We start from the raw sequence: 23,291 nt of genomic DNA, 5'->3' as shown, positions 1-23,291 counted from the left end.
CTTTCAAAATATTTATTTATATATTTTTAGATAAGTGTCTGTGACTCAACAGTTATGAAACAGGTTATTTTAGATGGGCGTCTGTGACTCAACAGTTATGAAACAGGATAATGTCTGCAATTCCAGTTTTGTCCCGTTCTGCAGCAAAAAAAAGTCAAGTGTTGGTCTCAAGCTGTGATCATTTGAGAATCACTGCCATAAAGGATCTACTCTGTGTAATGGTGTTCTGCAGAATGGCTATTTCTAGGCCTAAGATGATATAATTATTGTTGATACACTGTTAACTTCTCCTCCTGACAGGAGCAGACAGGAGATCAGTTCATGTGGAAATATTTATTTTGAAGTTCAAGTTTAGTTTCTTTACAGGGAAAAATTATTACAGTTCATTTGACGTTTCTTCTCTTTAATAACTTTGGCACATAATTTAAGACCGTCTGCAAAAGGACAAAATCTAAACGAGAGCTATAAAACATACGATTTGGCACTGCTGATTTCCCACGATCACGAGGGCTTTCTTGGGCAACCGTGGACTCATTCACTACGAAACATCTCCAGGAAATGGCGGTAAAGTGGGAAAGACCTACACACATGAATGTGTTCTTATAGATATCATCATTCCAAACAGTCGGTCAGCTGCAGCGGCCTGTCGTCATCATGCACTGTATTTATAAAAACACAGACAATACCAGCTCAAAAATAGAAGCTGCACATCTGTTCGTGGAGGCTCCGTCTGTGAGCTGTCACAAAAGTTCCAAAAATGTGCGTTTGGAAACGACCACCTCATCCATGAACACGAGTCGCTCGTCCTACGCGGGTAAATGCCGTTTCAGGACGTCCTTGGCGTTGCCCGGCAAAGTTTCTGGAAAGTTCACGTCAAACTCCACTATCAGATCCCCCCTCTTCTCTGGGTTTTTGGGGAACGGCAGACCCTGTCCAGCCACAGTCCTTCTCATGCCTGGCTTGACGACATCTGTGATCTTCATGTTGCACGTATTGCCGTCTATCGTTGACACAGTCACCGAGCAGCCGCACAAGGACTGGAAAGACAGGAAAATGCTGGTGTTAGCACAGAACAACAGCCTGTCTGCGGTTCTAAAAATAGGTTATTTCACCTGATCTAATTTTTCACCAAACCTGAAAAAGCTGGGCTTCTGAAGGAAACACAACTCCCTCATTACAAAAGTGTTAGTCTATTACAAGAACAAAACATATTTTGCCGCCTTAAATAAGTAAGTACAAGAATTAGCACATACTGTACAGCCAAACTGGATATTAACTGTTAAAGCAGCAAAATTGCTGCTTAAACAGTTAAAAGTGAGGCATGTAATATTAACAATAATCCGCAATAAAATAATAATGATACTGTACTAGAGTAGTGGTTTCGTTTATTTGTATGTTACCAGACATTCCTATAGTAATAACTCTGATCTTAGTCATTAACTAAAATAAAACTGGCAACATTTGACCCAGACAAAGACAGTGCAGCCTGGATGACACTGACTTCATCAAACTAATGTTCTTTCTTCATTTGTTGGTACAAACAGTGACCACTGCTGCAGAGCTGCAGATCTGAGCTGAGCCTTGGAAGATATTCCCGTCAGTGCTGAGGAACCAGAGAAGTAAATTTACCGAGAGTGTGTGGGCGCAGACGCCTCTGCCCTGCCCGTGATACAACCTCTGTTCCCCAACACTGATGGAACCTGTTACATAAGTACACATCCATACTGTCTGTGTGTGTATAGCAGTGGTACTGTACTCACAGTACACAGCAAACTGTACTTTTCAGGGAATATACAGTATCTGCTCTGGGAATTGGGTACGGTGAAGTGTGAGGCCTGGTCTCATACCTGAGAAACTTCTACATTATATACTGGGAGATGGCTCACCTGTCGTAGGCTCACACGAACAGGATAAACAATGTTGGATCCTTCCCGCCTAAAGTGAGGATGTGGTTTATCCTTGATGACAAAAACAATGTCAGCAGGGTCAGCAGGAGTGGTGTTTGGCCCCGCGTCTCCCTCTCGCGGGAAGGTGATCTTGGTCCCTTCTTTCCAGCCTCTCTTAATCTCAATAGTGAGGATTTTGTCCTCCGTGCGCATGGTCCTGCCGTCGGGGTGCAGCCTTTTCCGAGAGATTTTCATCCTCTTTGTACAACCGTGGAATACCTCCTCCAGGGAGACCCTCAGTTCATGAATGATGGCCGGGTCCTGCTTCCGTCGCTGCTGCCCTCCCAGGCCGGTGTGGCCGTCCCTGGGGAAGCCGTTCAGGTTAAAGCTGGTGAACGAGCCAAAAGGATCGTTTCCATCCACCTCCATGTCCTCGTCATCTCGCCCGTTGGCTTTACAACCAAAGAACATCTCAAAGGGGTTGGAGCCACCAAAGAACGTGGCAAAGGTCGCGTGAGGATCCCCATGGAAGGTGTAGGTGAAAGTGTTTCCTGGACCTTCTCCGGTGGGTCCATTTCCTCCCTTCAGGCCTAGTGGACAACAGAAATGTTCCATTAGTCATCCGCACCTTAACAGTGCCCCCTGCAGGGTGACTAACAACCCCACCCCCCAGAACCAGACCTGTGTAGTTATTCTGGTAAAACTTCAACAACTGAACATGTGATCGTCAGTGATATTCTTCGTCCTTTTCTCACCTCCATCCTTCTGCCCACTTACAACCATCTGGACTGTTAATTAAAGACCCAACGTTTACACCTCAGTCAGACGGTGTCACAGGAGAAGTAACTGAACATCATCAAACCTCAGTTTTTGTTGCGTCACAGAAGGCCTTTCAGAGGACACCAGGAGGCGGTGTTTTAGAAAACCCTAAATGTCAAGCACCAGCTCTCAGAAGCACTTTGTGTGATTTACTCATCCTGAAGTTCAAGGGGTTTTTTTTCATTCAGTATCTACAGTGTGGAACATGTGGGATGCAACCTACAGTGAAAAATGAAAGTGCCCTAGTGATGGGTGATTTAACTCATTTCACTGAGCCCACATAAGGTGATACCGGGCGGAACTGGAATGGTCCACAAACCCTTACCCCTAGATGTCACTAAATCCTTCACCCTGGTCCTTTTAAACTTAATGCAGATCAAATCACATGACCATATTCTGCTGGTTATCTGGTTATCTGGTCTCCTTTTAACCAGCTGCGGTAACAGGCCTCTAATATTGTATCAGACTTTCATTCCTACACGTACATGCACGCGCGCGCGCGCTGTCTGCTGAAAAGCTGCGTCCTCAGGCCTCGTTGGCTGCAGTGTGAGTGAATGAGACCATCTGTGATCTGCAGGTTTATAACTGGCTTATAACGGTGTAACACCGGTATGTCATGGAGCGTGAACACCGGGTCAAACAGAACATGCACCGCCTCACCTTCCTCTCCATACTGGTCATAAATCTCTCTTTTCTTCGGATCACTCAGGACTTCGTAAGCCTCGGCGATCTCCTTAAATTTCTCCTCGGCGGCTGCAGACTTGTTTTTATCCGGATGCCATTTCAGCGCTTGTTTCCTGTAGGCTTTCTTTATGTCCTCCTCCGTTGATCCTTTGGAGATACCCAGCGTTTTGTAATAATCTTTGCCCATTTTCCTTGCACCCAGCCCGGAGAAAATTAAAAAATAAATAAATATATATATATAAACGAGAAAAGCTCCGGTGGAAGAGATGGAGGATGTGACAGCAGTCCGGCGGCCTCAGGCTGAACGAACGGGCGGTGACAGGAGTCCACACGCAGACACACGCTCCAGGATGAAGACCATTTACAGACAGTTGGACCACTCTGTAGTTGCTCGGTTATTAATCCAGACCAGGACTGGATGAGTCTCTTTAAATAGCTCCAGATCCCTCCCCTGCATCCACAGCCACACCGTCAAGTTCTACGTAAAGATTACAGCACTCTGTTTCCGGTGGACAGCTGCAACGTAGCAGCGCAGAAACACGCGAATGCATGTGATTCTACTGTGTTTTACACTGCATTTAAATTGACAAAAGCCAAATATTGATGTATTTTTATCCGTTACATACATTTCATACATAATGACCAGGGGCTTGTGGAATTTCTGAAAAATGTTTGAAGTAAAAGTTGCTTTATTTTGAAAGAGCAGTTCTGGTATTTGTCTATGTTTCCAACTGCAACTTGACCTTCCTCACTCGAACCCAGTGGCACTTTCTAGAATTCTGCACTCGAACCCAGTGGCACTTTCTAGAAAGCACACACAGTGATGCACGTCACTCACTAAACTGGGGTCCGTTACACGTTATTCAGGTGGAAAAAAACCCTCCTGATCTCTGTGTTTGATGTGGTTGACAAAGGTGACACAGCTGGACCTGCAGGGGGCAAGGGTCACCAGGGGTCACCAGTCTCCAGAACCACATTTAGAACGATATCATTTTCGTTCAGTTCTGTAGAACCATTGTTGTGTCGTGAACCAAAACTGATGACCAACCAGGGGCCTCTCAGGCTGGAGGTCATTCAGGTCAAAGGAAATATACATATACAACCTCAGGTACAGTACTCTACAGCTGTGGTTCCCAAAGATTTTTTTTTCTGGGGACACAACCCTTCGCAACTCAAGACAATAGACGTTATTCGTAAATTTCTGGGAAACATGATGCACGACGACCCAAAAAACAAAAAACCTCTTGCGACCCACCTGAGGGTTGCGACCCAGTCTTTGGGAAACAATGCTCTACAGTACTGCACACTGTTGAACATGCAATGAATTCAGGACCTTGTTGATGCAGGACCAGGTGTGTTGATGTACCAGGACCAGGTGCAGGTATTTCTGGGTATTGTTTTTGTTGTATTTATATACAAAAGTATGGTTTATAAGAAGTGTATATTTATTTTAAATGTATTTTTTTTATATTTATCAGGATGCTATAATCTAGTTTGTTTTCTCCAGAGTCCATTCATTCTTTTTTTAATTTTTTTTTATTACTCTTTTATTCAGTCCACTGTCCACTGACTGTGTCTGTAGAAATAACCATTCTAACAGTCCACTGACTGTGTCTGTAGAAATAACATCACCAGGTCCACAAATAGCGGTGCGGTCATCGTGAGGATTGAAGATGCTGGTGGTGTGTCTGTGTTTGTCCTTTTTGTAGTTCGCTAACGCCACCTGCTGTCTCAATGTGAAACTAAAAATGATCTCCATGGCCCAATGATCCCTCTCTCACTGCAGTCGGCCAGTAACAGGACCTGTCAATGAGTCAGCGTCACCGCAGGGCTGCAGGTTTCTTCACTCTTCTTGATTAAAACCCTATTTTCCTCCTGGAATATTTTAAATACATTTTTTAACCGACCATGGATCAGTTTCGTGGCCTTTTTGTCAAACTAGACCAGGACAAAGATGGGTTTGTGTCTGTGTCTGAGCTGCACAGTGAGATGAAGAAGCACGGGATCATCACGACGGACGGCAGGGTTCAGGTAACAGTTACATCTTATTGTTCCTCATCATCCTGGCTTCACATGAACACGGGTCACGGCATCCAAGGCTAACTGAAATATTATTGTTCCTCATAGAACATCGTTGATTCTTATGATAAAAACAAAGATGGCCTCTTGGATTATCACGAGTTCCTCAGCTACATGACAGACAGGGAGAAGAAGTGGAAAATTTACTTTAATGACCTTGACAAGAACAAGTGTGGTGAGTAGTGCAGAGCTAATCACCTGTGATAAATATGTCTTACTCAATGTAACACATGAAACCATGTACACCAAGCATCATTTCAAGCCAGAAATCATGGGAATTCTGACAAATGAACTCCTGCAAACGCTTCGTTTATGGTCTGATCATAAATGTTTATTTTGTTCAGTAATAGACTTGTTTTCCAAGGTTGAGCGTGGAAGACAGTGGCGCGCACCTTGGTCTTGTTTATTGTAAACTACAGACAACACACTGAAGCCAATCACAGACTGTGACCTTTGACCTCACAGTGTGAACAGTGCAGGCATCACCTGACATCATCAGTGTGTAAATGTGTGTAACTGTGTGCATCTCTCCTCTGATCAGGGCTGATTGACCAGGAGGACATCATATGTTTGTTTAAGGAGTTAGGAGTGGTCATTTCAAAGACGAATGCAAAAAAAATTATACAAATGTAAGATTCCTTTGTGAACTCTACCTCACAAATAAATGCAGTACTGGTCTAAAAAGTCTAAAACAAAAAAGAACATGATATTCAGTGTAAAACACTGCAGTGACGTGCATGTATGTTTTTTAAAAATAATAATATTAAATGGTTTTTTAGTTGGTCCAGAACAAGGAATAAAAAGAGTTCAAATCAATTACAAGAATATAAGTCATATATACTGAGTAAAATACTACATTACTGTACATAATTATATTACAACTGTACACAACACTGAACTACACAATACTTTGCTTTATAATGAATAATACTATAATGATTTACAATACAATATTACACTATTATTACACTGTACAATTTATTCTTATTATATTAAACTGTATGATGTGAATAACACTGTACGAAATAATGTGGTTTGTTTAAATACAAACATAAAACAATACAATGCCAGTATTATTTGAAGCAATAAAACGCATATAGGTATTTTGACAACTAAAGTGAACATCTGTCCGACTGGAGCTGACGATTTGTGAAAATCATAAATGATTATTTTGCTGAGTCTTGATTGGTTGTCATGGCAGTTCACAATAACAAATATTATTATATTTAAAGCAATAAACTGACAAATAGACACCTGTAAAATGTTACTTGCGACCGAGTTACTTCTTACTAAAATTTAAAATGTTTATATACATTTTAATGCATGTTTTCACAGAATTCATACCATTTTATTAATGCTGTGGAAACAGATGGTCTATATGATCTGTACTGTATTGTAAAGATGGTGTTTTTACATCTGTACTGTGGACATCACTGACGGTCTTCTTTGTTGTGTTTGTCAGGATGGATAAGGACAGTTCTATGACCGTGGACTGGAGTGAATTTCTGCAGCACGTCATCCTCAACCCTGTGGACAACATCAGTGAGCTGGTGACCTCGTGGAAACACCAGCTGGTGAGGGGAAACCTGTGTTCTGTCTGCGGTATTAAAACATCATCACAAGGGATAAAATAATCTGACGTCAGTTGACTGTTTGAAGGTTTTCGATGTGGGTGAGAGTCGGGCCATGCCAATCCAATTCCCTGAGGAGACGTCGGGGTTTGGGGCCTGGAGGACATTCGTTCTGGCAGCTGGTTTGGCGGACGGTGTGTCCCGAACTGTGACTGCACCCATGGATCGCCTGAAGACCCAGCTCCAGGTCAGTGGACATGAGCTGCTGCTCTCTGTTAAATATATGACTCTGATGGGAGTTTGAGCTGCAGAGGTCAGGAAATTGTTTTCTTCTCGGACTGAGAGATATTTTAATCACCATTTGTCATTTATTTATTGTTAACTTGTTATTGCTCTCACCGCTGCGGCCCGGGTTCGAATCCCGGTCAGGGAATGAGTCTTTCTTTAATTTCCCAAACGGAACAAACACAGAACTCTGTGCAGCCCCTGTTGATTTATTTGTAGCATAGAAATGTATAAAATCCTCTTTAACTCCACAGGTCCATGGATCCAAAGCCTTCTCGCAGGGCTTCCAGGAGATGAGAGCAGGTGGGCTGAGGTCCATGTGGCAAGGTAACGCAGTCAACGTGCTGAAAGGAACGCCACAGTCCACCCTGCAGTGTCTCATATACGCCCAGGTCAGGCTTCTGCTAACAAATTCAATATGAATAATTTAGGGAACTGTTTCCTGTTTCTAATGGGCGTGCCAACACAGAGTTTCTGTTATTTCTGCTCAGATGAACGCCTACGTCCAAAGCACCACCCGGGAGACTTTGACGGTGCAGCAGCGGTTTGGGCTGGGCTGTGTGTCTGGTACTGTTGCTCACATTGCCTTCTACCCATTAGAGGTATCAGTGACAGCTCTGAGGTCTCAAATGTTTCTGTTTCAACGATATTTGACCAAAAATGACGTTTAAATGTCAGGTTTTCACGTCACATTTTACAGCTATTGTTGTTGAAACGCTGCAGCTAAAACTGTGGTAATTATCCCTGTGTCTAGACCGGGGGTGTCAAACTCATTTTAGTTCAGGGGCCACATGCAGTCTAATTACATGTCAGGTGGTTCGGACCAGTACAATCATAACTACCTATAAATAACAATAAGTCCATGTTTTCACCCTTTGTTTTAATGCAAAGAAGTACAAGTGTATCAGACAATTATATTTAATGTTATTTATTGAAATATAAATTCATCAATTTTGGTCCACGGGCGTATATTTGACGCTCCTGGTCTAGACGTTTATCACTAATGCAGCATAATTAATATGATTTATCTTATATCCAAGCACAGCTTAAGTATTTTTGTTTTTACTATCCCCTCATCAGGTGCTGAAGGTGAGGCTCAACCTGCAGCAGGCTGGGACGTATCACGGTGTTATGGCGTGTGCACGATCTATTTACAGCAATGAGTCCATGTCTTCGTTTTACAGAGGTTTCAAACCAAGCATCCTCTGTATGATCCCCTACGCTGGTGTGGAGTGTGCCGTTCACCAGGTAAAAAACAGTTTTAGAACTTGATGCTTCCCACTTGTGAGGAAAAAAAACAACTGATTTTGACTGTGTTTTTCTTGTTGTAGTCAATCATGAACTGGGCAAAGAGTGAGCCATCCTACAACAGTGACTCCAAACTGTTTTTCTTTAGCTTTGTGGCCTTTGCCTCTGGACAAATAACCAGTTATCCGTTAGCAGTGATTCGAACCCAGCAGCAAGCACAAGGTACCAGATTTATTTTCTTCAATTCTTTTTTAATACGTCCAAAATAATCGGAGACAATGTTCATCCCTGTTATCACTGATATGTTTTGCAGCGATCAGTTCAAACTCACCTCCAGCTTCAGGCGTGTTTCAAGGACTCATCAGGATATATCAAAGACGTGGAATCAAAGGATATTATAATGGCATGGGGACCAGTTTTGTTAGGGCTGTTCCATGTGCCCTGATTAACTACACCTTAACCAGAAAGTTTGAAGACCTATTCTCTACGCTGGAATCTTGAGATCCATATTGAGATGGTACAGAGGTAACAAATAGCAGAATGAAACAGATGAGTCACCGCGTGATACAGACTCATGACCTCTTCAGTGGTTTAACTGAACTCTTTATTATGAAGGCAGTGGGATCTTGACGAGCTGTGAAACTGAATTGTGTATTAAGGTTTAAGTCAAACAATAAAAAAAATAATTTATGTATGTAGATGTTTTTGTGTATGTCCCAAACACCTTGCACCATATGGACTGTTTCTTTACTGCTTCTTCTTCTTATGCATAAAATAGGGCAACTGCTATTAGTTTGCATTTCTGCCCTCTTCTGGTAATTTCATTACATGTTATAAATTATGTAAAGTTTTTTAACTGCCGTGAAAAAACCTTAAAACTCAAAGATAAAAGGAAAAAACGTACAAAGCTTTAGCCTTCCACTGAACGAGAGTATTCTATGAGGTGAACCCACAACTAATAACACATTTTCAAGGCGCAGCCTTTAAAAAAAAATTGTGCAAAAACAAAGTCACAAATCGAGCTCAACAATAATACTGGTTGAACGATCGTATTGGTTGACGCCAGATTTTAGAAACACAACGTACATCCCACGGCGGTCGTATATCGCGAGATCTGATTCGACCCAACGGTTTTTCTAACGTCCGCCTCTCTTGCATGGAACACGCCATCTTGTCCCGCCGAACAGAAGAAGAAGACATGGCTGACTATAGTAACGTGGCTCCGCCGTCCTCTAACGCCGGTGGAGGGATGAACGACGCTTTTAAAGACGCTCTGCAGCGAGCGAGACAGGTAGGAATGCTCAACAAACTGCATGGGATTCTAAATTATTTTGCAGTCAGCCAAACTGTGGTTTTAAAAGGCTTTTTTTGTCCCGTCGCTAAAGGCGTTGTGCTAAGCTAAGCCATGCTAGGTTAGTCACAGTCACTGCGCCACGCTGTAGATGCGTTAAAAACCGAACGTTTTTGTCGCGTCTGTTTAGAAACTTGGTTCTTTTCTAAAAAAATGATTTAAAAATATTTATAATTGAGTTTGGCATTTACAAAATTCCAGACTGAACGGCTAGAATGGCAGTTTGAGCGTTCCTTTGTTGGCGTAGATACCCGGATGCAAATGTAGGCCGCAGCCGCGTGCCTTCACCTTGCCCTGGAGATTGTCTTTCTATAAAAGAGACGAGCTAATTTTTGTTTAATATACATTTTATTGCTTATAGATCGCAGCGAAGATCGGCGGAGACGGCGTTGCAGCACCTCCATCAAACGAGTTTGGCTACGGAGGCCAGAAAAGGCCCTTGGAGGACGCTGGTGGGTATTTTCCCATGCCTAACCCGAATATCGGTCAGTGGCTCAAATCGATTCATTGAAAGTCTTAACAGTTAGTGCCTGCCATTAATAGATACTAAACACCTAGAGTTGACCTCAATATGTCATAACATTTCAGTACATCACTGTTTTCCATCGAACGTTCTAACATTTTCTTTTACTAACCATATTTATTGTCGTATGCATGTCGTCAATGTGTGAATTCAAGTGAAAATGTATTAAGTTGGGTTGCATTTTCTTAGTATAAAATGTTACACTTCAATGATTGAACATGTTTAGTGAGTAATATTTATTCATTTTATGACAAAATGTAGTTCTTTAATGTACACGACACTGAATCTGTGTATTCCTCCCCATTTAACATGTATTTTCTCATTAATTGGAATCTTGTTTTGCATTGTTCTGGACAGTATAGTGTTGGTGCATCATATATAGGTATATATAAAAAATAAAATACTGGTACATACACGTACCCTGCAGACCAAAATTTTCATACGATTTTGAGCCAGTAAAAGTAATATTCACAACAATAATTTCAGATCACATTTCACTGACCCTTACATTTTCAGGCTTTGGTTACATGACCAAACATTGGCTCTAGTATTAAGACTTAAAAAGACTTAGAATTAGATATTAAGATGCATGCTTACATTGGTTATTGTCTTATGTTGTAATAGATCAACCTGAAACAAAGAAAGTGGCTACAAATGATGGTAAGTCACTGAAAACATTTTTTTGGTCCTTGTTAATGCATAGTTGCAGTTCCTTCTATAGTTTATATATCAGCAGTAATGTGACATTTATATAAGTTTTTATCTTTTTCGCAGCCTTTTCAGCGATGGGAGGAATGGGTGGTCCTCCGAGGTTCGTACAAAAATAGAATTTGTCAATGCTAACGTTACTTGTCATGGCATACATCGTGCTTACTAAAATGAAGCTTTCTTTTTAGGTCAGCTTCAGAAGAATTCAAGGTTCCAGATGGAATGGTTGGATTCAGTAAGTTTAGTAGAAAGTTATAAACATTGAATTTGTGCAAAAGAGTTGAGTTGTTTGTTAAGACATGTTTATTCCCTTTCTAGTTATTGGAAGAGGAGGTGAGCAAATATCACGGTTGCAGCAGGAGTCTGGTTGTAAAATACAGATTGCTGCAGGTAAGTTTTCTTAATGTTACAGGGACCAGGTTCCCATTAGGTAATTTGTTTGGTTAATTAATTAAAATGTGTTTTCTTCTTGGTCCAGACAGCGGAGGAATGCCAGACCGGTCAGTGACATTAACGGGAGGTCCAGAATCAATCCAGTGAGTGAGCATTTAAATTAGTTGAGATTCCAGTCATACTTGTATGAATTTATTCATGTCATTTATTAATATACCTGCTGGTGTTAAAGAAACACCAGTATTACTAGTATTAGTTATGCCAATGAATACTGATGGTTTTTCTGTTTTGGACCAATTAGGGCTGCAAAAAGACTACTAACAGAGATAGTTGAGAAAGGCCGTCCAGCACCCGCATTTCACCACAATGACAATGCAGGAATGAGTGTACAGGAGATCATGGTTCCTGCCTCTAAAGCTGGGCTGGTCATTGGAAAAGGAGGAGAAACCATCAAAAGCTTACAAGTAAGTGTGAGAAGTCTTAAATATTTGTGTGTGGGAAGGAATGTTTATTTGATGTAATTCATTTTTTTTTTTTTTTTTATTACAGGAGAGAGCTGGAGTCAAGATGGTGATGATCCAAGATGGACCCCAAAACACAGGTGCAGACAAACCACTTCGTATTTCTGGGGAGCCCTTTAAAGTTCAGGTAGGTCCTCCATGTTTTTTCTGTTCTTTACGCATGTGCATTATGGGTTGTTCACCCCTATAGAGGATGGTACTTGACCTAACAAAAACGTTTTTCTGCAGCAAGCCAAAGAGATGGTAATGGAGCTGATCAGAGATCAGGGCTTCAGGGAGCAGAGGGGAGAGTATGGTTCCAGGGCTGGGGGTGGAGATAGCTTAGATGTAAGTGTGTAAAACATTTTTCAGTTGCATTTTTTTAAATTTTACCAGCACAGGCTAAACTTTTTCTTCACGTGGACGCCATCCTTTAGGTCCCTGTTCCCCGATTTGCAGTAGGAATTGTTATTGGCAGAAATGGAGAGATGATTAAGAAAATACAGAGTGACACTGGTGTCAGGATTCAGTTTAAACCAGGTGAGTCTTGAACACCACTTTGTAGTCACTGTCTCTAATGTCTATGGTCAAGGATGAGACATCATGCACCACGCTGAAAGCTGATGTAAATTTAAACCTTTAATTCTGAGACCTAAACACACAGAATCTTCAGTACCTAATGTGGGATCTGTTAGGCCCAAACATTGTCTCATTGTCTTTTTTTTTTTTTTGTTTTATGCAGATGACGGCAGTGCACCAGACAGAGTAGCCCAGATTATGGGCCCTCCTGACCAGGCTCAACACGCAGCAGATATCATAACTGACCTCCTGAGGAGCGTTCAAGCTGGAGGACCACCAGGACATGGTGGAGGCAGGGGGCGTGGACGTGGACAGGGCAACTGGAACATGGGGCCCCCTGGTGGTTTGCAGGAATTTTCCTTCTCTGTACCAACCATGAAGACTGGCCTCATTATTGGAAAAGGTTTGAGCAGTAAACTAATATTTTAGAAGAGGGATTTTTTTTGTTGCTGTTACTTATTGAGTTGTGTTATTTTTTTTAGGTGGAGAGACAATCAAGGGCATCAGCCAACAGTCTGGAGCCAGAATTGAGCTTCAGAGGAATCCTCCCCCTAATGCTGATCCTAACATCAAGATGTTCACAGTCAGAGGTTCTCCTCAGCAGATAGATTATGCCAGACAGCTGGTGGAGGAGAAAATTGGGGTGAGAAGTCTGTCCTTTAGTCCATCATTTCAACATTTGCTGTTCCAATATCTTGAACTCAACTGAGTCTTTCTCTTTAGGGACCTGTTACTCCAATGGGTGGTCCTCATGGCCCACCTGGTCCCCATGGAGGTCCAGGCCCACATGGTCCCCCTGGCCCTCCTGGACCCCCTGGGGCACCAATGGGCCCATACAACCCTGGTCCATACAACCAGGGTCCTCCAGGACCACAGTAAGTAGAACAGACAGACCATAGTGTTTTTGTTGAATGGTTTCGTAGAGATTGTTCAGAGGTTGGAAATTTAAAAAAAAATTTCTTTCCTCCTCAGTGGTCCTCCTGCTCCTTACCAGCCTCAGGGATGGGGTAATGGCTACCCTCACTGGCAGCAGGGACAACCTGACCCAAGTAAGTGTAATTTGGATATAATTTTTTCTACATTTGCTTGGTCTTAGTGCTATTTTACACTCACTAGAGATGACACTTAATTAAATTGTTGTATTTCCTTCTGACCAGATAAAGCAGCAGCTGATGCAAATGCAGCAGCGTGGGCGGCCTATTATGCACAGTACGGACAGCAGCCACAGACTCCCCTGACACCGACCAGCGGAGCTCCGGGTACAACTCAGACCAACGGTCAAGGTAACTGAGCTGTTCTACTTAAGCCAGGTGTCGGGGCTTTAATGAGAAGCAGCAGCTGTCGTAGGCCAGGGTAGTGCAGTGTAGATAACTAGCTTCATTCGGCCAAGTCTCCTTTGCTCACGTTGTCTCTAACAAAGTTTCACCCTTTTAATGACTTTGCTTTTTCAGAGCTTTTTTTCCCCCCACTTTTATATTACCCTAGGGACAGGGTAGTTTTCCTCCCCTATCCGTAGGCTGACAGCCTGATCCAGGGCAGGTGGAGGACAGACTGCTGAGAGAGATTGACTAATTACAAGTACCGTTTTTTTTAACAGGTGACCCACAGGCTGCAGGTCAGAGTGGACAGGCAGATTACACCAAGGCCTGGGAGGAGTATTACAAGAAAATGGGTATATGACTGTAGTTTCAGTGTACACTTACTGATACCAGACAGTCTAAACAGCCACTGGGTTTCAGGCAGCTTCTTTTTCAGGTCTGGATATTTGTCAGCATTGCTGGCCTGCTGTGGAGTGTTTTTGCTTTTTTTTTTTTGAGTGACTCCACTTGGTTTGACCTTTGAGGCCTGTGCTGTTTAGACTGCAACACTGCAGACTGAGCTGTGGACAAAAAACTTTATTTTCATGAGTTTAGAGAAGATCATTTTCTAGACTATGTCCAAATTACGACTACGTTGTTGTGCTTTGATTGTGTTAATGTTACTGGACTTGTGTAGATGTCAGTGATATAAAATCTGTGAACAGGGGTTTGTGGTTATGTATAAAGAAAATTAGGCTTGATGTTTATTCAGATTTTAGGACTTGGCCACATCTGTTAACGTATTTCTGCTTCTTTATACAGGTCAACAGAGTCAGCAGCCTCAGGACTACACCAAAGCCTGGGAGGAGTACTACAAGAAACAAGGCGAGTACACATACTGATCCTGGGCTAATATCTGCAGCAACTGAAACACAAGGTTGCAATAATACAACTTAATGTTGTACGGTTTAAGAAAATTAAATTAAAATGTTTTTAAAAAATGCGACAGATTCTACATGGGAGCAGACTGTAAAGAACTGATGACATTTATTAAAGATCTTTGCTTTTTCAGTTAGATTGTTTTATTGCTTCCAGTAATATACAGCTTACTAAGCTAAAAGCTTTTATGATCAATTTAACTGAACATAAAGACATAATAAGAGGGTGGCTGTTTCAATCCAGCAGTTCTGTTCACCGTTGAGTTGCTGTTCTCTCAGCCACCCCAGAGTAACAGAAGGTTTCTGACCTGCCACACAGAGAACTCGGTGGTGGGTTCGTTCCCCTTCTTACAAATATTTCTACCTTGGATGCAGAAGTCATTTTGTTCCCATTATTTTTGTCAATTTTGTTTTTCTTTCAAGTTTTTCTGAGGACAATGAAGGCATCGCTGTCAGACACATTAGAACCTGCTCAAGATAATATAAATGAATAACTATTAATAATATATAATAGAAATTAGTATAGATAATGGAAATTCAATCCAAGTGGGAAGCTTGTTCATATTGATCACTAATCTAGGCCACCTACTTATTGCAGCTATATTTGATGATAAGGGAGCACTTGGTTTATGACAGTGTGTTCCTAAGTATTTTTCTGCTGTTTGGTCACAACATACTCATTGACTCTTTTCTCCACTCAAGGCCAAGCAGCCCCTCAGGCAGCCCCCGCCGCAGCGTCACAGCCTGGAGGCCAGCCAGACTACAGCGCTGCCTGGGCAGAGTACTACCGACAACAGGCCGCCTACTACGGCACAACAAACACTCAGTCCATGGGTGCAGCGCCGCAAGCCCCCCAGGTAAGCCCGTGACTTGACTTGGCCGTCCACATTCTCGTGTATGCGATGGTTTTGTGCTGTGACCTCCTTCTTTCCACAGCGATTTCACAGGGTTCCAGTGGCCGCAGCAGTTACACACACACCTAACCAAAACTACTTCCTCCCACTACAGGGTTTAAACTTTTTTTTTTGGGAAGCTGAGTCCAGTTTCTGCTGTTAACATGCAACGTATCTTCTATGTATTTCTTCTGCACAGGGCCAGTAATGTGAAGTGGACTTAAAGTAAATGCTACATTGTCGAAACAAAATCCTTTGTTAAATGTTTGGATGCAGACGCCTTGATGAAGATCTTATATTTCCTTGGTTTGAAAGTGTTTCACACAGATGGCAGATTTCCCAGCGAACACGTCCTCTCTCTCTCTTATGTTGAATTTTTTTTTTTTTCTTGTAAATGGTTTGTTTTTAGTAAGGTAATTATACATAAATGGTCATTCCAGCCCTGTATCTACATAAAATGTGGTTAGATCTCATGTTTATGAAACTGTTGACATTACCATGTAAATCATCTCAGTTTTAAAATGCTGTTGCCTGTTGTGTTTTTGCAATAAAACAAACTGAAACCTCCTGTGTCGGTAAGTCGGGTTGGGTTAGGAAGGTGACGATAAGAAACCTGTGTGGGTGGGTCGTTAGATAAGAGGTGTGTAATTGTTAAATGATCAGTTTGCTGTCCTGTCTCTCTCCAATTGTCCTTAAGGCTCTTAGATACGTTAAGTGCGTGCAATAATTCCCCAGTGGCTCAGACCAACAAAATGTTCTTGTTACATTTCTTTTCCCCCCATCCTCTTTGTCAATAGAACGCTGACAGGTATCTGTGTAATGTAAATTACGCATGGACTGCATTGTGGTGGCACTCGATCTTTTTAAAATAATCTTTGCCTGGTTTGTTCTGTAATTATCCATGAAATACGCTTCCTCCTTCACAGGCGAGTTTAGAAAAGCGGTAAGCAACAATGTTATTCCTCAACATGAAATCAATGGCGAATTTGTTGTTGCTAAAAAGATTTTTTTTTTTAGTGTTCCGCACATCCATTTTTAAGCTGTTCTTTCGCTGAGGACAGTTTGCTCTGATTGCCTCTGTATGGAAAATGCATTGAAACGTTTGTCATGCCCATTTTCTCTTGTGAACTAACTCACATGTACAAGTCTGTTTTTAAATACTGTTTTTTTAATATAAAATCGTTGCAAAAAGTATTTGCTGTGGCCATTCTGTTAGACTTGATCCGATCTAGGAAGGTAGATGTTGTAGGGCGGTGGTGGCTAAGCAGTCTTCATCCTCCCTCCTATACTGTAAGTACAAACCTGAGATTGACTTAAAGAGATACACGTCCTTTTGTGATGCTTTTGAAACTGAGAAAAATGTAGTTTTTTAAAAAAGAAAATATTGTCAAAAATTGCAAATTTGTTTTCCCCCCCTCGAGTTTTGGGTAAGTACCAAATATTGAGAGGAGTGGCTTTAACATGTGACGTTGATTGTTGTATCACATGTTTCTGAGACTTTCACTGACTCATTACAATGTGATGTAGATTCTGCTTGTCCATGCATCTCGGTAGCTTTTTCTGTGCCAGTTTGGATTTGTTGGATTTTCTAAAGTGAGGGTTTGAACATCAGCTTCGTTCTGCACCACTGGTAGGAACTGTTCACGGTTGTCTCTTTGGTGTATGTTAAATGCCATGTGCCATTGCTTAGGTCAGAGTCATTGTTCTGATTTTTGTTGTGATTAATTGCAAACAAAAATTTGCTTTAGAGAGTTCCTACTGCACTATGACCAGTTTAGCATGTTAGTTTTCTGCTCAGATCATTGTCTAATGTCAGCATGTGGAGAAATGTCAGCAGTCAAAGTAGTTCATTATTGAAGACACCTTTCCCATGAGCACTGCTGTTGAAAGGATGAATATATTTATTGATATATATACATTTTTCTTGAATATAGTCAAAACAATCTTTGACTGCATTGTTGACTGATGGCAAACAGTGCGATATCTGATCTTTGCAGTGTCGTCCAGACCTTGCATCTTAGGTTCTGCTGCCATAACACAGGTAAGCGAACCCTAAGGGAAAAAAAAGCAGTTATTTTTGACAAACATTACATGCAAGACAAAGAATGCTTACCTGTGTCGTTTCCTTGCCTCAATGCTTTTCTGCTTAAGTGGTGAAGTAAAGTGTCCCAATGTTACAGTGACCTGCCTTGATAATTGAAATGCATGATCAATGCTTTAGACCTGAACAGTTAAGTTTGACTTTGTTTTTTTAAAGTGACTTTATCCAGAACACAGTTGTCGTTTTTAAGATTCTCTTTGAGGAAAACTGTCATTGTCGAATATCGAATGTTTTTAGATATTTAGTCATGTGTTTGCATTTAGACCAGTCTGATAGTGAGTGTACATCTGATGCCTTTTTTAGACATGAATATTCACACTGGTAGAAGAAAACTGCATGCCATGCAAACCTGTTGCCACATGTGCTCAACTTTCGGGTCGAATCAAAAACAGTGACGTTCATGATTTTTAATTTTTTTTTTTTTTAATTTGAAATTCCTGTCCTGGTGTAAATCTGCCCTGTGCAGTGCAGTGTAAACCTGCTATTGAAACGCTGCTGCCTTCACTTCTCACTCACAGTGTTGGAGGATGCTGCAAGCTTAGCACGTAGGGTCAGGCCCTGTCGTAGTTTGCCCCACACAAAAGGAGGAATCCTTTGAGTCAGTCCCAGTCCCTGCTGTGAATGTAGGCCGTTCAAGAGCTCCAGTCATAAGGTAAAAACCAATCAATGAATTTGAATGATCTGATTGCAAAAAAAAAACAAAGTGATGGTCAGATGTTTGTTTGCTCCTGGGATTCATGAAATGTTTTGATACATGCCATGGTGTATTTTCCTGATCAAATGATGGTGTTTCCAATGCCTGCATTTTAACCTGGGAATAATTAGGAATGTTGGTTTGAAGTTGGACGAGGACAGGAACTGATTTGTTTTGACAGACGTGCATCGACGTTCTAAGGGGCAGTAAAGTCATCGGGGGGGTCGCAGTTAGGGCAGTTTTTGGTTTGCTTGCTCACTTGTGTACGTGTGATGCTCGGTGCCTGACACAGAGGTGGAGTAGGTGTAGAAGACTACAGGAGCATGCCTTAGATGAAGGTAAAGAGTTTCATGTGCTGTGTATATGATCACATTTATTGGTTTGTTTGGTTTGATCTGTACTGACTTCTGAGATGTTCATGTCCATCAATAAAGTTGTAAAAAGTACACCGGACTAATGGAGTTTGTTAAAGCGGGAAACTGTGGAAAATTCAGTGTTAACTGGTTGGGATCATGGAAAACCTAAGGTTTAACTTCAAGGTTGACTGAAGACTGTGGTGTTGGAATCAGTCGAAGTTTGTGTCGTGTGTACGATAAATTCAACAGCTTTAAAATATTCAACAATATTTAAATAATAATATTGTAAATAGTTAATAATTTGAACTGAACTGATGATGTGTTTTGTGACAAATTTGTTGGTGAAGTGATAAATTAGCTCTTGGTGTTGAAGGTTGTTGATGCCTGTCAGATATGATAAATAAATTAACAAAATCTTTTGGTTTATCCAAAGTAATAAGATTTGATCAAATCAACAGACTTTCCACATTTTTACACCAGACAATGACTTTTAATCCCACATAGACATAATATGACACCAAGGAGAAAAGATAAAAACTTTTTAATGTCTGATAATTCCCTTTGCTTGTGTTCAGGTCTGTGCCATCACAGCTCCCCTGCTCCAGTGACTCCAGTCTTGGTTACAACAGTTCATTTTAAATACTCTAGACAACGTGTGCTGGGAAAAAAACATGTAAATACATCACATTCACCTTAAATCTCATCACAGATTTTTTTTTTTTTTTTATGAGCACGAGTTCTAAAAAAAAAATCCTGCTCTGTTCAGCGGTGATAACCAACCATTAAACTCTTAAATACATTTAATAGCCTTACATTAGCACGCTGAAATTTGTAGTGTTTCCTATTTACTTAACATTTCTGGCACAAGTTTTAAATTTTTATTGCTGTGATATTTTTTTAGCGTGTGTTCACTAAGAAGCTGGTGGAGTTTCTGCACAAAGACTGCTGGGTATGAAGGTCAGTGGAACAGCTGGTTCTCTGGAGAACATGATGTGATGGAGTCCAGACCCTAACTATTAAGACCGTGTTCTTCTGTGCCCTCAGTGGGTTCCTCTGGTCCAACAGGTCGTGACACGGTCGTGCTGGAGAACGTGACTCGGTTCATGAACAGATCTCCGGGCTCTCTCACTGGACCCCCGCCTTCAGCAGGGTGCCGGGCATCAGCTGCACCTGTGGGGAGCTGCAGCCGCTCAGGTGGAGCAGCGAGTCCGTCTCCAGGTAGGCCAGCAGCAGTTCAGAGCGGCGGTGCAGGAGGCGGAGCATGTCCTCGGCCAGGCTGTCCACTGAAGAGTAGCGCACTTTGTCCAGGTCAAAGATGTCCTTTAAGAAGCTCAGCACCTGGTCCTGAAGGACAGAAACAACATGTGAGTTCAACCCATCAGGATGGGACCAACATCCACCCTGGATACGCCTCCTGCTGAGACTGACCTTAAAATAGCAGCAGAGGTCGTGCAGGGAGCTCCGGGGTCCCAGGAAGCCCCAGGCCAGAACCGGTCCGATCTGTTCACACACTGTGTAGAAGTGAGCGATGAAGCCGTCAGGCACCTGAGACGGAGACGGTACTTTGTCAACATGCTACTCTGAAATTACTACAAGTTTGTGTCAAACAGAGAAGTCTGATTTGGGTGTTAGTTCTGGAACCGTACCTTTACGTGCTGTCTCTTCTGCTTGAGCACGGACCAGCAGCTGGATGCTACTGCCTGTGGAATAAAAACACAAAACTAAAACACAGTGAAGGACGATTTATCCCTCTGATTTGTTCAAAGTTCTGGACCTACGTACGGTTTCTTTGAAGGAACTGTTGAGCCAGCGGTTATTGATCACGTTCTGGATGGAGATGGGGGGGCTCTCCAGGTCCTCAAAGGAATCCATGAGGATGAAGTCGAGGACGATGTCGTAAAAGTTCAGGTGCTTTACCTGGCGACACAGAGCACGACGTTGTACAACAAAACAAATAGTACCTGGAGTAAGGAAAGTCGAGTGAAGAGTGACTCACTTCCCGTGAGGCCAGCTCTGCCTCGGTGTTCTCCCAGTGTTCCGTGTTCTCCAGGAAACAGATCATCTCCTCAAATACCTCCTCAAATCTCTTTGGGTTCTGGAGAACAAACAAACGGAGTCATTTAGAAGAGGAGCGGATCAGGAGTGAGACACGGTGGATTCTGGGAGGTCAGGTTTTACCCTCTGTGCTTTGACAATGATAGAAGACAAGATTGTCTTTCCGGTGTCAACTAAAAATGTCCTCGTCTTCCTCTCGGACAAGATGAGCTAAAAGCACAACAAAAAAAGCAAAATGATTCAATGTATGTTAAAAAAAAGTTGACTTAAAATGGCAGTGACCACTAGGGGGCGCCTCAGGTAGATGCAAAAGATACAGATGGCAAGAAGTGTACCTGACACGCCTGCCTCACACAGTGCAGCTTAGCCAGGAAGTCAACGTCCCCAAGACACTCCAGCATCTCAGTCCTGACCAGGAGGAGAGGAAGAAGATTGAGGATTTAGTACACGTCGGGCCTCCACGATGTACTGCAGTTCTCCCGTTACTGCGAGTATAAAGTACTTCACGGCTGCTACAAGTACCATACCTCAGAACCCTGCAGGAGATCTCACCGTCCTCGGCCAGTTCCAGAGCCTCTTCGTAGAAGGAGTGATGGCCCAGAGCGAAGGAGCTCCTCAGCTCCCTGTGCTCCGTCAGCTGTCAGACAAACAGACAGAAGCAGAGGAGTGAAGAGCAGCGATCGACTGGACATCGTCATTAACGAACCCACTGCTTATGGTTCAGAACTGCACTGAGCTTCAGTCAAAACCAGATCCTACCAAACAGCCATTCTCTTTCAACAAATGAAGTTAAATTACTCGTGTGATTAATTGATTATGATAAATTAATTCTGATTAATGGGCTAATCTTCAGCTCCAGGATTTTCACCCTCATGAAGTTCTGTTAAGTACTGGTTGATGAGTGACAGCGTGGTGAACTGATCCGAGGCTCCAGTTTATTTTTAGTCTTTGTGGGTCAAGAGTCTGTGGATGAAGACTCTGAGCTGCTGGACTGACTCAACGACTCACAGACACCAGGAAGATCACAGCTGGACCTGCAGTCCAACAGTCCCAGTCACTGGTTATGATGAGAAGACTTTTTTACAATAAAGTCCTGGCACATTATAGTTAACAGAAAATCAAAAAGTGACACTTTTTTTTTTCTCATGTTCACCAGATCCAAACAGGTTAATCTACGACTTTATTGTTTATAAAAACAGAGTTCAGATTCTCTTACCTCCGCTGCAGAAACAAAGGAGTCATTGGAGGCGATGCTGATGCTGTCTCTCAGGAAGATGTCGTCCATGTCCTCTCTGGACAGGATGTCGGCTGCTTTATCTGTCGGGGTTTTAAACATATGTATCAAATACAACAATAACAGAGTAACAGAAGCTAAGAGTTAGCGCCTCACCCTGGCTGTTCCTGCTGCTGCTGCGGGAGGAAGGCTCTGACATTCCCAACACTCCCTCAAACTCCTCCTGGAGGCGGTAAGCTCTCTGCAGCAGAGACTTCAGCCGGTGGATGAACTCAGCACTGATCACATCCTGAACACCAAAGAAAAATTAAATAGATCAGTTGAAATGTGGAGATGTGAGAACTTCTCCACTCTAGTGTCTGCAGCGCCTGAAGACCGGGCTTCACAATGACACAATCCTACCTCCATGCCACCAGCAGGTGGCCACAACAACAATGGTACCCAGCACTAATGTGTTTTCACCTCCATGTTCTGCTCAGCGATGGCGTCTCCAGCTCCCGTCTTGACCGAGGCACAACTTTCGTCGTCGTCATCGGTTTGTTTGCCCCTGAATGTCAGCGCTTCCTCCCACCGCCGCAGAGCCTCTTCAAACAGATCCATACCTGGAAAAAAAAATCCACGTTTAAAGTTTGAGAACCCCTGACTTAACTGATTAGCAGTGCCACGGAGTTTTGGACTCTTACCCATGAGGTAAAGGTTTTCAGGAGTGGTCACAGGTAAATTGACCACACTGTCCACGTCTTCGTCCTCTTCTCCGTCCCAACAGGTGGACTCATTGGCACAGGTGCTGCTGCTGGAGGAGTTCACACTTTTCACCTGTAGAAGGCGACAAAGACACACATTTACCTCACGCAGACATCCCAGATTTAATAAAGGAAAGGGTCTCACCGAGGACAAACTCAGCAGAGACCCCGACAGCCTCCTGTAGTCTCCTGTGGAGAGGAGCAGGGCAGAGGAGCGTCCAGTCTCTGAGGCCAGAGAGAAGCTGATGTTTTGGCTGGTGTCGTCTGGAAAGAGTCACGAGGAGAAACAACCTGGTCAGTCTGACTCCTTCAAACAAACTCACAGGGTGATTTAGAGCTCCTGGACGTCTCAC

General features: G+C 42.5%; 4 protein-coding genes across 10 annotated transcripts in view; 2 read left to right on the top strand and 2 right to left on the bottom strand.

Moving 5' to 3' along the window:
• Window positions 1-225: 225 nt before the first annotated feature.
• On the bottom strand, window positions 226-4,049 carry dnajb4 (DnaJ heat shock protein family (Hsp40) member B4). The gene is made up of 3 exons (XM_008334886.3): window positions 3,366-4,049; window positions 1,887-2,476; window positions 226-1,037 (listed from the first exon to the last, which is right to left on the bottom strand). Exons 1-3 carry the CDS (start codon window positions 3,574-3,576, stop codon window positions 807-809), a joined length of 1,032 nt encoding a protein of 343 aa, XP_008333108.1. The 5' UTR covers window positions 3,577-4,049; the 3' UTR covers window positions 226-806.
• Window positions 4,050-5,161: 1,112 nt separating this feature from the next.
• On the top strand, window positions 5,162-9,262 carry slc25a24l (solute carrier family 25 member 24, like). Its single transcript, XM_025066372.1, has 10 exons — window positions 5,162-5,420; window positions 5,517-5,643; window positions 6,010-6,097; window positions 6,931-7,042; window positions 7,128-7,286; window positions 7,579-7,716; window positions 7,816-7,926; window positions 8,405-8,572; window positions 8,656-8,794; window positions 8,886-9,262. Exons 1-10 carry the CDS (start codon window positions 5,298-5,300, stop codon window positions 9,071-9,073), a joined length of 1,353 nt encoding a protein of 450 aa, XP_024922140.1. The 5' UTR covers window positions 5,162-5,297; the 3' UTR covers window positions 9,074-9,262.
• A 289-nt stretch (window positions 9,263-9,551) lies between these two features.
• Window positions 9,552-19,568, top strand: fubp1 (far upstream element (FUSE) binding protein 1). Of its 7 annotated transcripts, none has more exons than XR_003053113.1 (20): window positions 9,555-9,863; window positions 10,285-10,408; window positions 11,071-11,106; window positions 11,221-11,257; window positions 11,343-11,389; window positions 11,473-11,544; window positions 11,633-11,690; window positions 11,849-12,011; window positions 12,097-12,195; window positions 12,297-12,395; window positions 12,485-12,587; window positions 12,790-13,029; window positions 13,109-13,269; window positions 13,350-13,501; window positions 13,599-13,675; window positions 13,784-13,909; window positions 14,224-14,298; window positions 14,747-14,809; window positions 15,565-18,508; window positions 19,482-19,568. XR_003053113.1 is itself a non-coding variant. In XM_008334888.3 (20 exons), the coding sequence occupies exons 1-20, from the start codon at window positions 9,729-9,731 to the stop codon at window positions 15,961-15,963; spliced, it is 2,031 nt and encodes a 676-aa protein (XP_008333110.1). In that variant the 5' UTR covers window positions 9,556-9,728; the 3' UTR covers window positions 15,964-18,996. The 7 variants fall into 7 exon arrangements, 6 of the variants coding, with proteins under 6 accessions (XP_024922136.1, XP_024922135.1, XP_024922134.1 ...); XM_008334888.3 differs by lacking the exon at window positions 19,482-19,568 and having other exon boundaries at window positions 9,556-9,863; window positions 15,565-15,719; window positions 15,955-18,996; XM_025066368.1 differs by lacking the exon at window positions 19,482-19,568 and having other exon boundaries at window positions 9,552-9,863; window positions 11,473-11,487; window positions 15,565-18,996.
• miga1 (mitoguardin 1) overlaps window positions 19,375-23,291 on the bottom strand; it is a 6,222-nt gene continuing 2,305 nt past the window's right edge. Inside the window, exons 4-16 of the mRNA XM_025066371.1 lie at window positions 23,084-23,202; window positions 22,879-23,011; window positions 22,658-22,797; window positions 22,352-22,484; window positions 22,178-22,278; window positions 21,489-21,598; window positions 21,297-21,369; window positions 21,085-21,171; window positions 20,903-21,001; window positions 20,689-20,823; window positions 20,553-20,606; window positions 20,335-20,451; window positions 19,375-20,250 (exon numbers count right to left, since the gene is read on the bottom strand). Of these exons, the coding sequence (XP_024922139.1) occupies window positions 20,032-20,250; window positions 20,335-20,451; window positions 20,553-20,606; window positions 20,689-20,823; window positions 20,903-21,001; window positions 21,085-21,171; window positions 21,297-21,369; window positions 21,489-21,598; window positions 22,178-22,278; window positions 22,352-22,484; window positions 22,658-22,797; window positions 22,879-23,011; window positions 23,084-23,202 (1,520 nt within the window). The 3' untranslated portion in view covers window positions 19,375-20,031. The remainder of the gene's footprint in view (window positions 20,251-20,334; window positions 20,452-20,552; window positions 20,607-20,688; window positions 20,824-20,902; window positions 21,002-21,084; window positions 21,172-21,296; window positions 21,370-21,488; window positions 21,599-22,177; window positions 22,279-22,351; window positions 22,485-22,657; window positions 22,798-22,878; window positions 23,012-23,083; window positions 23,203-23,291) is intronic.

This window comes from Cynoglossus semilaevis, chromosome 20 (assembly GCF_000523025.1).
Source record: "Cynoglossus semilaevis isolate Cse_v1.0 chromosome 20, Cse_v1.0, whole genome shotgun sequence".
Taxonomy (NCBI): domain Eukaryota; kingdom Metazoa; phylum Chordata; class Actinopteri; order Pleuronectiformes; family Cynoglossidae; genus Cynoglossus; species Cynoglossus semilaevis.
Note: the sequence above shows the minus strand (reverse complement) of the source record. Positions and strands in the feature narration are given on the sequence as shown.

Coding starts and splice junctions, on each gene's coding strand:
- slc25a24l (XM_025066372.1), top strand. CDS start 5,298: ATGGATCAGTTTCGTGGCCTTTTTGTCAAACTAGACCAGGACAAAGAT. Junction 5,421..5,516: donor CGACGGACGGCAGGGTTCAG/GTAACAGTTACA, acceptor TGTTCCTCATAG/AACATCGTTGATTCTTATGA. Junction 7,717..7,815: donor AGTGTCTCATATACGCCCAG/GTCAGGCTTCTG, acceptor ATTTCTGCTCAG/ATGAACGCCTACGTCCAAAG.
- fubp1 (XM_025066366.1), top strand. CDS start 9,729: ATGGAACACGCCATCTTGTCCCGCCGAACAGAAGAAGAAGACATGGCT. Junction 11,107..11,220: donor GAAAGTGGCTACAAATGATG/GTAAGTCACTGA, acceptor TCTTTTTCGCAG/CCTTTTCAGCGATGGGAGGA. Junction 11,390..11,472: donor AGATGGAATGGTTGGATTCA/GTAAGTTTAGTA, acceptor TTCCCTTTCTAG/TTATTGGAAGAGGAGGTGAG.
- dnajb4 (XM_008334886.3), bottom strand. CDS start 3,576: ATGGGCAAAGATTATTACAAAACGCTGGGTATCTCCAAAGGATCAACG. Junction 2,477..3,365: donor TGACCAGTATGGAGAGGAAG/GTGAGGCGGTGC, acceptor GTTGTCCACTAG/GCCTGAAGGGAGGAAATGGA. Junction 1,038..1,886: donor TTCGTGTGAGCCTACGACAG/GTGAGCCATCTC, acceptor CTGTCTTTCCAG/TCCTTGTGCGGCTGCTCGGT.